The 13,008-nt window shown below is 36.1% G+C and overlaps 1 protein-coding gene across 1 annotated transcript in view; it reads right to left on the bottom strand.

Annotated features, from left to right (window-relative positions):
• The window catches only part of LOC149787362 (b(0,+)-type amino acid transporter 1-like), a 51,312-nt gene extending 38,551 nt beyond the window's left edge, over positions 1-12,761 (bottom strand). The window contains exons 1-6 of the mRNA XM_089976093.1: positions 12,755-12,761; positions 8,678-8,869; positions 6,514-6,615; positions 5,144-5,407; positions 4,488-4,613; positions 4,065-4,164 (exon numbers count right to left, since the gene is read on the bottom strand). Coding sequence (XP_089832219.1) covers positions 4,065-4,164; positions 4,488-4,613; positions 5,144-5,407; positions 6,514-6,615; positions 8,678-8,869; positions 12,755-12,761 — 791 coding nt within the window. The remainder of the gene's footprint in view (positions 1-4,064; positions 4,165-4,487; positions 4,614-5,143; positions 5,408-6,513; positions 6,616-8,677; positions 8,870-12,754) is intronic.
• Positions 12,762-13,008: the final 247 nt, after the last annotated feature.

Here is a 13,008-nt window from a genome sequence, read left to right as displayed (position 1 = left end):
TTGTGTACAACGATACCCGAGGGTGATTTATGTATATTGTGTTGTATTTCGAAATAGTGAGTTCGGTTCATTCTATGCCGCACGTGCGAAGTGCTTTCGATGGGAAGAACCGAATGCCTTCAGTGCACAGACTATATCTGTGTATAAATACCTCACCGTAGGAAAAACTCTTTACATTACGGATAGTCTTGTCAGTCAGCGGTCTACTATAAGGACTTGCATATCTTCAGCTGTAGAGCTGTCCAGAGGGTCTTTAGTGTCTGGAGTGTTTAGAGTGTCTAGAGTGTCCAGATTGGCTGGAGTGTCCAGAGTGTCTAGAGTGTCTGGAGTGGCTAGAGTGGCTGGAGTGTCCAGAGTGGCAAGAGTAGCTAGAGTGACCAGAGTGACATGAGCGTTCAAAGTTATCGGAGTGATCGGGGTCGACGTGGTGCAAACTGTAAAGCCAACCACAGGAATTAACCGTATCAGCTGTGAAGCTGAACTGTAGCAGCCATGGGGCTGAAATAAAGTATGCTGATGACGTGGGCTAATTTTGGGGTTCGTCAAACCCATTGTATCTTTCGGGACTGTAAAGATGATTTGTATATCTGTCCCTTTTTGTTTGGATATTTTCACTATCTAAGAGAATTCATTTTACTACGTGAGTAAAACTCTACATTGTTTACTAGTTGAGTAAACCATATCCATCTCTTCATTGTGAAATCACTGCAAACCATTCACCCCTTGTCTCTGTATTTTGTAAAGCAATTTATTTGTATTTTTCTTTATTTAAGTCTGTGCGTTCTTATGTTAATTAATTCAATATTTGCATTATATATACGCACACATTGTTCATAATTAATTGCCCATTCAAGTCATTCATTATTAAACATTGTATTTATATCATCGTCAAAAGTGTTCTGTTGTGAATCCGGAAATCCCACCCGGTTATCCGGGAAAATGAAATAAGAAGGCCACAGCATCCACGAATGTGGCATAGGAAAATGGAACTCAAGCCCCGTCTGCGCTCCCAACCACAACAATCAATTGAGACAACGATTGGAGTCGGCGTTGTGTTTGTTGTGCCCGGCCTGGGAGGTGTCAACATTAAGAAAGGTGTATTTGGAGTTCTAAAAAATCTCTAGAAAAGAGACTATTCAAGTTGCTAATTGGTATGATTGTGGAGTAGTGTGATTATAAACACTCACTCCTTTCCTAATATACGTGTGTGTGTGTGTGTGTGTCTGTGTGTGTGTGTATGTGTGTGTGTGTGTATAAACTCGCGTACGTTTGTGTGGATAGTATATATTGTGTTTGTCCCCTTCCCTTATGTGTGGATAGTATATTTTGCTTTTGTTTTCTTTCTCATTTCCGTGTGTGGATCGTATATTTTGGTTTTTTTTCCCTCCTTCCCGTGTGTGGATAGTTTCTCCTTATCGTGTGTATGGATAGTAGATAATACGTGAAGTGAGTGTAATCGATGTTTTCCTTCAAGTTCGTCGTTCGCGCCATTCAACCTTGAATAAGATACGCTTTGTTAAACAACTTAAAATACAGTTGGTACTGGATTGTGGATGGAGCCTTGGTGGTGAAAAGGCTGGAACATGAATGGAGGTATCCAGTTAGCAAAGACTTTGTGACAAGTCAAGTGACCAGCCTGAAATTAGCCAGAGATCTGGTACAAGGCATGATAGAGGAGGAAGTTGAAAAGTTAAGAGGCTTCATTCACCCTCCGTATGTGAGAGCGGGAACCTTGAAGGAGGCCCTTGATAATGTCATCAAAGTTCGGTGCTTTTTAGAAGGCATATTGAATTTAACAGAATGGTCATTTATGAAGTGGGGGCTCGATAAACTAATGAAAGGAGAAGGAATGATGAGAAAAATGCTGGAAAAAGAGGTAAAAAAGATGAAAGATAACTGGGCAAAGGAGAGAAAGGAAAACAGAAAGAAAAAAGAGAACTTTGAGAGACTAAATCAAAACTGGATAAAGGTACAGGAGAAATTTAGATCTATGGAACATCCTGAATGGATGCCAGAGAAAGAAAAGAAGAAGAAGAAAGGAATTATTGAGAAAGTTAGGAAATGGTGGAAGAACTGGAGAAAAAAGAAGAAGAAGAACCCAAAGGCCCTTTTCAGGGCCACTCATATGCCTTGATAAGATCTGCTTTCTTGCCTCAATTTTTTTAGTTTGTTGTATAGTTGATTGTGTTTGTATGTTGTATGTGTTATAAATGTCTCTGTCCCGCCATTCCTTTTCCCGCCAAGCGTTCTAGGTTTTTTCCGCTCTTTGGTCCCGATTGACGTCACATCACCTGTTCCTACATTGTTGCAACATTGTTACCAATCTTCAATACCGTTACGTCACCTCATTGGTTCCATTCCTACTGTCCTTATACAACAAACCCACTTTCCTTTGACGCTATACAGGCCCAATATTCCCCATGTTCAATTCCCCTTGAGGCTAGAGTATCCCAGTGTGTACTGAATAACCTTGAAGTTAGCGTGTTCCAGGGTGTGCTGAAAAACCTTGCTGGTAGAGTGTCCCAGGGTGGTCAGTAATGTATTTTCCCATTGAGGCTAGGGTATCCCACTTAAATACTTTCATAAATATTCATCATGCAAATTGACCAAGCTCAATCTCTCTCTCTCTCTCTCTCTCTCTCTCTCTCTCTCTCTCTCACGCATTTCTTTCATATATATTTATATGTAATTTGATCATTGGAAAGTATATGCTGTTACTTGAATACTTTGTGATTGCGAGGAACCAGTTAATTGGACACGTTGTTTCCATTCCATTTGCCGTTTATACATTTGCTATCTAAATAAAATATTTAAGCAGAACGATAGATAATGACACAGGAGAAACTTAGTGGAGTCTCTTTCCAGTCTTAGTTAAAGAATCTCATGCATCAGTACTGAAATTTTCTTTCTCTCATTACAAGGAAACTGTAGCATGTGCGACAGACGGACACTTACAAAAGATATCTGTTCATGCACCTTTATAATCAGATTCCTATCAGTACAAAATCCCACGTTGTTGTTTTAATGTTTATTGTCCATGGGGGTTGGCATGTTGGCTTTATGCTTAATATTTAACATCTGTGGGTCGGCAGGCTTTGCTAAACCAAAAATAGGGTTTTATAAACCCACAATAATAGTAATTATGTCATTTGTTTTGACATTGATGGTTTTTATACTCTAAGTTGGTCATGGAATATTAGTTGTGAACTAGAACTCTTTTGCAATGGTAAATCGTCGGGACGCTGGTGCGCATACATGTTGAAAGTTACCTCACGAGTCCGCTGTCTTTTGATCGGAAGATAGGCAACACACTCGGACTGAATTATATTACACGTAATTTGATTGGTGGAACATACTATCTATTTCGATGTGGTCCTAGATATAGTTAAAAATTAGAGCCATTGACCATCATTTCCTCCATACTTTTTAATCCAGACTTCCTGGTATATGCTAAAGCATCGTGGGCTATTACCATGATTACATATACAGCTATATGGAAATGGAAGAATCCATTTGGAGAGGCAGGGGTTCCTGAAGCGTATCTTATGGACCGGCAGCGAGGAGAAGATTGTAGAAGAACTGTCAAGCGGTGTTGTATTATTTAACTCAATTCTTTGGTCAACAAACGCCAAAAGGCCCTTCTCAAGACAACCCAGGCCTATATAAATGAGAAATACTACTAAAGCGTATTGCTATGTTTTGTTTATTTGCATATTTATCTATGTCAGTGATTTAAAAATTAAACAGTGCACTCTTTTGAGTGATAGTATTGTATGTTTCTGTGCGTATAGTTTGTCTATAAGCACCCATATCACTGTGTGAAAGTATGTTTGAGTACAGCGTGTGAATACACGCTCTTGCCCTTTCCATTGGATAGTATGTGTAGGTTTTATGTTAGTACCTACTTAAGGTGTGTTGAATATAATGTAGGGATCGGATAGTACTCCAAAAGTGTGTGCTGGATAGCATTCAGAAAGTGTGTGTTGGGTTGTAATCGAAAAGCGGGTGCTGGATAGTATATCAGAAAGTGAATATTGCAGTCATTGAGTGTTTCAGTTACTCACCATCCGTCATAAGCCCAGAGACCGTTGTAAAAAGAAAGCGCAATTCCAGATGGGTTCCCTGAGGTATCTTCGAAACCTTCCGCCAGATATTCTGTGTTACCTTGAGGAGGCAATTATATATATATATATATATATATATATATATATATATATATATATATATATATATATATATATATATATATATATATATATATATATATATATATATATATAGTTATTATGTTTTCATTGTTACATGCCCTTGTTGCTTATGGTAATTTCCCTCAAGCAGTAAATTAAAATATTAAAGCCCAATTTGATAAACTGCCCTTTCTATCTATCTCTTACTAAAAAAGAAATATATTAAAGATATTACAAGAGGACATTTTACAATACTCAGTTCCCAGATTAATATTTGGTGAAAACCTGTTTCTATTTTACCTTTTGCAAGCATGTAAATACCACCAACAATAATGATCCCTGCAGCTATCAATTTAGAGGCCGTCAGAACACTTTGAAGCTTGGCTGCAACCCTTGCACTATAACAGTTGATGAAACATATCAGGACTGAAACAGTTGGAAATGATGCTTATTATTATTATTATTATTATTATTTTATCATCATCATCATCATCATTATTATTATTATTATTATTATTATTATTATTATTTTATTATTATTATTATTATTACTATTCTATCATCATCATCATCATTATTATTATTATTATTATTATTATTATTATTATTATTATGAAATTCAATATTAGTGTAAGACATTTAATTTTACCAAGACTCAAATAACAAATGTATCAAATGCTGGAAGGCCATCCATGGCCATGAGTAAAACTTACATCCAGAACCCATATTTATCTGCAACTACAAAGGACACCACAACGCTACCAAACTCTTAATTCAGCTTACATCAAAATGTATGATAGCTATGAGTATTTAGAGCCAGGAGGTTGTAAAATAGTCTAGACGTTGTTCGTTTATTGGTGGGTTTTTTAAATACATTTTTATAGATTTTGTTTAACTCAGTACATAAATAAGCTGAAAGACTATATTGCTCAAAATATATATTGAAGAATACTTACAAATTGCACATGCAGTGACAAGTTTCCTTACGTAGACTGGTGGTTCGCAATCTCCGTAAAACGGTTTTGTCGAGTAGCTTCCCATAACGAGAATAATCACAGCCAACTGGGCTGGACGGAGGGTTGTAATACTGATCCAGTCAAAAAGAAAAGCTGGAACCCGTCCAATTAAGTCCCCATATCTTCGGAATGTGTACAGTAAATAAGCATGTTCACCGCCTGATGTTGGGATAGATGTTCCTAGTTCTGTGTAAGTTAGAGCGCCTAAAAATTATAATAGAACCTGTCTAACCATGAACAAAATTGTTTTCTCCAAAAGTTTATATCGCATAATCTACTCGCTGATTCTGACGCCATAGATATTATTAAGTGGCAATCAGCAACAGCAATTTCTTAGCTGGGCGAGGAGTCAAGAGAATTTTCATTCGCCGTGACAGTTCATTATATGTCTTCATAGTAACTTCATAACATTTCCTTATTACAGTTTCTTTCAAACTGATAAAATAAAAAACCTGGTATTGATCACGTTTAAAACTGTGTCTAGAAACACTTCTTACTTAACTTAGTCAACCAAGATCATGAATTAGTTGTTTTATCGCCTTGCTCATTATTCAGTTGATTTACAAACTATCTAGCGACTTTAGCTTGTTTCTCAACACAAAATTCCGTCACGATGCCGTAGATGTTTTCGTTTTCGTTTTTGGTGATACGATTTCCTGTACCCTGAAGATTACACATACTCTCTGTCATACAGTGATGACCATACGTCATCGTATGGATGTGAGTGTGTGTGGTTTGGATTTTTAACGTAGCTTTAACAATTTGTCAGTCATATCGCTACGATGTCTGCAGTGTAGCAGTTTATAGTGATGTCTAGCACTGGGGATTCATGCCGCAGACATGTAGCATGATGTCCCACCCAGTCACATTAGGCCGATCAGTCCTAACACTAACCTCTTAATGCTGAGCGCCAAGCGAGGCACCTGTTAGTACCATTTTTGTAAGTCTTTGGTATGACTCAGCCGGGGATCGAACCCCCGAGCTGCCGCATATAAGGCGGACGCTCTAACCACGTAAGGATGTGAATGACACAACAATGTCAATGTTTAATCGCGTGTCTTAGTATGTTGCGCTTTTACTGTAGATGATTTACAATTTATACTTATTTCCTATTACCATGTTCCGATTTCATTGAAACTTTAATTCCAGTTTCGACATTTTGTCATAATGTTCATTCTAGACTGTAGACTACGATCTCACTTATATTTCGTATAATCATATTACTCGATTCTAAACTGAAGTTTCAGTCCAGACTCCAGACTGAAGTTCTTTTTGGTGAACTCCGGGCCAGAATGGCCACTAGCACCTACCGAGGAGAGACAAGACTCCGCATCCCGCCCACACGACTAAGCTCATCCCAACAGACCCAGATCCGCTCAAAACACCCCTGGGGGAAATAAAGATTCCTGAGCCTGCAATGAGAGAAGACACTTGGAAACAAACGAAGTTAAGGAATTTAATTCGCAAAATTTTAACGAGCATGAATTTTCGCACATTTTGTGAGGAAAATGATTTCTCGAAAACTGGACATACTGTGATAATAATATTAATTTTAGTGGAACTTACATAAATGTGAAAACTCGATGTACATATAAACTGGAATTATAAAAGGACGCTAAAATAGGGGGAAATATGTTTCGATCTGTAATTGGAAACGACTGGGTTGTTCGGTTCTTCTAATTTTGTTTTGAGCTGAAATACATTACGGGTGTTCATACATCCTTCGATTCGATTACAACACGATTATGGCTTGACTCCTTCAATTTTATAATAATTAACAATTTCTTAAGTCCAACAAAGTTTAGTGCCAAAATAAGTTTTATTTAATCATTTTTCAAACTTACAAGTTTCTCTTTTGTATGTTAATTGCACTTATATGAATAAGCAATCACTATTTTATGCTCTTTGTTTACTTTTTAAAGATGGCAGATCTTTATAAAGCTGATAAATGTTAACCTGAACTATCAACAGTATGGTCAATAAGTGTTTGTCTTCAATGCATCCTGTGTGCAATCGTGCTTAGTCCAGGATAAATAATGACCAACTGCTCGGTCAGCCGGATTACATAACAAGCATCTAACAGAGTGGGGTGGTCAAAAATGGTGTCTCGCTTTATAAATCAGTTAATTTAGCTATCTAATAAAGTAATTGCTATCATCAATGTCAATATCACAGCTTAAATGTATTGAAATTATAGGGCACTGCTTTATAAAAGCATTTAAATAAAAACCATCACGCGCTCATGGCATAGCCATGAAGCCAGACAAGAATAATGCAGTCAACCTACCAGTGAATCGTATTGTCCACTTAATCCCGCGCCAACAAAGAAGATCATTCATGCTAAGGGCGTGGAAATCTGAATTTAATCTGACTGTATTATATATTAGCTTTTTTTTAACGATTATGTGTTAAATATGTTTGCAAAAATGTGTAACTGACCTTGTCAAAAATCAAGTTGACTGTGTACCTGACTAGGACCATTGATTTTGTAAACACCATAATACTTAGCTAATATTTTCAAGTGAGAGTAGATTAAATATTAGAATCATTGTCAATGGAAGTAAACATGTTTATCTTAATCGAGTCAAGGGCATTGGTATTTCCCCATGGAAATACCTGGTCTACCTGATGTTTCTGATGTTCTTTATTACAAATTTAGTAACAGACCTTGTTTTTTGACAACTTAGAATATTATAGAAATGAACTTTTGACGCTTATCCTAGTTTCATTTTGTGCCTTAGCTTTTTATATGATGTTGTTTCTTGAGGAATTACTTATTATTGCTTTAACATCTTGATGTAGGATCAGTCTTATTGTTGTGTTCAGCTTTTCATTTGGGTGGATTTATTTATTCATATTATTATTAACTGGAAATAGAAGTGCTCATCAATAATATTCTTAGACAGACACATTTATCTGGAATTATAGTGAATTCAGACAAGAACATTTTGGGACTATTATTATGACCCTATGTTCTTAAACTAAGTAACAGAAAAGTGAAAATTTAAAAAGAAATTACAGTAATGATAATTAAGTCCTAAATAGTCATAAAAGTTTCATATGTTAAACGCAATTATGAGCAATTTCTCAAGTTAACAACGACATTAATAAAATCTAAGACACAAACGTAGAACCATGATGAGGGTCAAAAGTTCGTTTCTAGAATATTCTAAGTTGGCAACAAGATAAGGTCCATTACTAAAAGTATAATACAGAACATGGGAAACATCTGGTAGATCATGTTTATCATGGGGAATTCACAATACTGTAAGTTCTTTTAAAAGCTTCAATTTGTATTCTAGGGAAATAAATTACTTGTTGAATTTTACAAAACTTGTTGGTTTTCACTCTTTTCTTTTGCTTAGTTTATGACCATAAATTCGTAACAGTATGATTGTGAATTTCTAATATGCGTTTGGAGTTTTCTATCCAAATGGTTTAGAGAATACGTGTCCAAAAAAAAAGAGTGCTCACCTATCATGGTGCCAACAATCAAGGCCGTTCCACTCAGTAGTCCTAGGTTCTTCTTCAGCTCAACTGTCTTTGCATCTTGCTTGTGATGGAAACCGTCAGAGAGCAAGGGTCCCGTGGAATCGGTGGGTGTTTTAAGGATTGGAGATTCAATCCCATCACCAAATTTAGGCAAGGAATATGTACCTTTTCTACCTGAAAATGTTGGCTACTGTCAAACTTTCATATAGATTATGGCAATTAAAACATTTGCATACAATGTGATAATTTAAATTAGTACAATTTTACAGTTCAAGTCGTGATCGATCTAGCTATAAGTTCATTTGATTACTTTTATCCAACACAATATAAGATTAGTTCCCAACAGAAAAAAATATTAGAATTTTTATCTTTTTGATAAAACATGCTACCCAGGCTTCTCGGATTGTGAATTTTTTATCCTTAATGATTTCGTTTTTAAAGTCGGTCAGTGGTACAACTGGAAGGGTGTGAGAACTTGCAAGTTCATGATGACTGGTATTAATCTGCGTTTTGTAACACAGTCCAGTCACTCATGACCAGCAACAGATGATAGCCCTTCTGTTGATCACATGTACGATATAAGACGGTTGACTGGCATGGTGGAGCTATCCATTTCGGGTTCGATTCACAAAGGTTTCAGTGGAATCTGTAGCAGTCCTAAAAGACTGACCCCACCTCCCGGTCATGTTTCACTTTCTTGGAAAACTCATTTGACACCGCTAATCCTTCCCATTATATTAAAACGATATGGTGTTTAGGACTGAGTAGGCAAGTTAAACAATACCCCATCCTTCCATGTTGCCACAAAGGAAGACAGAGAAAAACATATCAGACTCAATTATCACAAATTTGAAGAAGAAAAATTGTTTCAATTTTTATAGACTTTTGATCAAAGATTTCCCATTCATGTACATAAGATCCCCAAAGATGATAACTTGATGGATGATAACTATATGGGTGATGACTAGATGGATGTATTTGTTTAAAGTATAACTTCACATATATGATTTTTTTATACTTGAGTAGGTCATAAAATACACCTTTGTACACACAAAACCCCAAAACAAAACAAAACAAAAATAAAAACCAGATACTCTTCCATTTTGGAAATTAATTTTAAATCTTCTTACGTACCAAAAATAGGACTAATAAAGTCCTGTCCTATGCACATAATTAATCCTGAGTAGTACTTTTATTTGCTGATAATTGTATTCTTTTTAGTGAAGTTAATATATAAATGTACACTCAAAATAAACACACTCATGCGTAAGCATTAATATATAAATGTACACTCAAAATAAGCACACTCACGCGTAAGCATGTCACATGAGTATGCACAAAATAGGACATAACTCTAACATGATATCATATACTTAAATATGAAACATAAAAATTTACTGGCCAAATAATTTTCATATTATTTTCTCAGTCCTATAGTTTTACATGTGAAAAATATATCCTTTTATTTTCACATGTAAAAATATAAGATTTCCCATCATGCCATGCAACATATTATTGTGTGTTCCTACACACGTTGTAGCCGCAGCAGCAAAAACGAGTAATTTGTGAGCTAGAAAAAGAAATCTGAGCAGACGCAGTTCACGTCTCCCTCTTACTTTCTTGACAACAATGACAAACCCGCTGTGACGTATTATTGAATCGGATTTGCATTGTTTTCAGATACGGTCAAATAGTTAACAAACTGACAAAAATATAATTTACTGCGACAGATTAGGTCAACCAAATCCTTCCGCATTTTAAGTCACGTATATGTATATAATAAAGTTATGAAAGTGAGGTGAATTTACAAAAAGGGGGTGGGGATGAACATATTTTTCAGCACAAGATAGGCTACACATGGTGGCCAGTATAACTGGTGCAGGAAGGACCCTGAAAAACCCCAGGAAGAACCACCGACCCACGAGAAGCTACTGACAAGCTTTCTCACGTACCCATGTTAGCCGAGCCTAAGACTCGAACCCATGCAGACAAGTAAGATGGCAGTGATCCGGAACGGTGATCGCTTTAGACCGCTTGGCTACTCGTGGACCCCGTAGGAAAAAGAAAATATCCTCTATGTAAAATATAACATTAATAACACGACTTATCCAAGGTCAAAATGGAAAATGTTATCAAAATGCAAACTGCTAAAGAACAAAAGAAATTTCAGTTATAAATAGAAAAGATATTTCCAAGGAGGGGTAATAAAACAATAAAACAAAGGAGTGATAAAAGGAAGCTAAATTCTATAATTTCATTCCTGAAATTGAAATAAAAATATTATGTTGACGGTAATGGTAAATAATCAATACCCGCTGTTCTCCATTAAAGGTTTGTTTCTTAGCAATTTTCTATGTGTGCTAAAAGCATGAAATAACTGATAAAATTTGCAACAAAGTATATTCGCAATGTATTAACTTGAAAAATCCAGCATTGGTAGGATTAGGCTTAGCTACGATGTCGTAGCCTCAACTTGATTTGTTGTGGTTGAGTCTACGAACTGATCCCATATCATGGAATGGAGCACACACACACACACAAAATCATCACTAAAGTCAGAAAAACAAACAGTGTAGAAATCTACTACATAAGTATAATCATGTTGTGAAAGAAGTTTGGCTTATTTTGAATTTATTAAGCCCTTACACGACAAAATAAATTGGCATGGTTACACTAACCTCACCGTGTTCGCCATGACAGCTAACGCGGGACTCTCGCCGTGACCCCTTTTCTACGTAAGGCTTGCCAGACCATATTTGAATATTCTACGCTATGTTATTATCAATCAAGTGGAGAATAATCGCTTCTTGGTGGAATTTCAAAGTTGCCGATAAACCGTATTTACTTTTAATGCGCAGAATTTCTGACTCAAACCGCGCCAAATTTTTACTACGATTTGTTTACGTTTCCAAATAAGGCCTAAATGTCCTTATATGGCACACAAACAAACGAGGCTGAGAACGGAAGTAATCATTATTTGAACTAATATGGCGGACGATTTAAACGAAAATATCGGATAAAAAAGGTAAACGAGATTTTACAACTATTTCTACAATGATTTTCCATATTTCCGGTATTAAATAAGAGGACTACTCAATTTATTGGATTATATTCAAGGAATATGTTCAAATTGTTATTATTGGGCTAAAAGAGCGCCGGGTGTGAATCACACCCGGCTTGCTCCATAGACACGCTCATGTTAGTACCCTGTCCACGAGTACTAGATTACGCTATGTTACTTAGCGGATAGAACGGAAAGTGCTAAACCTGGATTTTATAGGAGAATGCTTGATAAAAGAAGGCAGAATGAATATTCAATACATATAATACTATCATACAGCTTAGAGCATTTTTAATTCGTATTCTACGGATATTCGAACCCAGGCCAGCGGGTAAACAGCAGCCGTCGCCTTGCCTGCACACACCAGTCCATATACCATCATGACTAAACACACATCACCAAAACAATTATGCTATTCAATCGGTATTATACGCACTCATGTGTAGCAGACACACTCGCATGACGACCTAGTAATTAATTATCATTACCTACACAGACATTCCAGATTCCTATGAAAGAAATCAATGTATATATGATTAATTATAGCGAATTAGAGAGAATTATAAATATACATCGGACAGAACGGAAAGTGCTAACCATGGATTCTATAGGATAATGCTTGATAATAGTAGGCATAATATATATATATATATATATATATATATATATATATATATATATATATATATATATATATATATATATATATATGAGCTACCTATAGCAGAGATACCTTTATATTGTATATTACATAATTACACAGTGCATATTAATTTGTATTAATTTGTGTATGAGAGGGTTCATTATTGTGCACATGGCCCCGTCTTATATTAAATGACCCATCCCAACTTTCACTCAAGGAGAATCCAAATGTGCATACAACGGGAAAAATGTCGGAAGAGAGACATTCACAAAAAGCTTTGTCACATCGCCTCTTTGGTAGCCCGATAAATAAAATCAGGTAATAAGAAGACAGGTAAAAATATGAAAGAACTTACCCTTCATCGTTAAATCCCACACGTTAAATGACTTAAAGCAGGGGAAATAGCTATGGTTGAGTAACCGACTAGATGATAAAGCGTTACGCATGCGCCAAGTGGGTCTATTATTCCTTTCATGTATTGATTAAATGATGCAAGAGGAGATACATTTGAGAATAATCGGAACATCAGCCATTGTAAAAGTTCAGATTTGGCATATGCATATTAAAAGTGGAGGGGCCCCGAATGGTCTGAAGCGTTCTCCGTTACGG

This window comes from Sinohyriopsis cumingii, chromosome 12, assembly GCF_028554795.1.
Source record: "Sinohyriopsis cumingii isolate HCF-2022 chromosome 12, ASM2855479v2, whole genome shotgun sequence".
NCBI lineage: Eukaryota > Metazoa > Mollusca > Bivalvia > Unionida > Unionidae > Sinohyriopsis > Sinohyriopsis cumingii.
The sequence above is the reverse complement of the archived record's forward strand: the minus strand, read 5'-3'. Positions and strand labels throughout refer to the sequence as shown.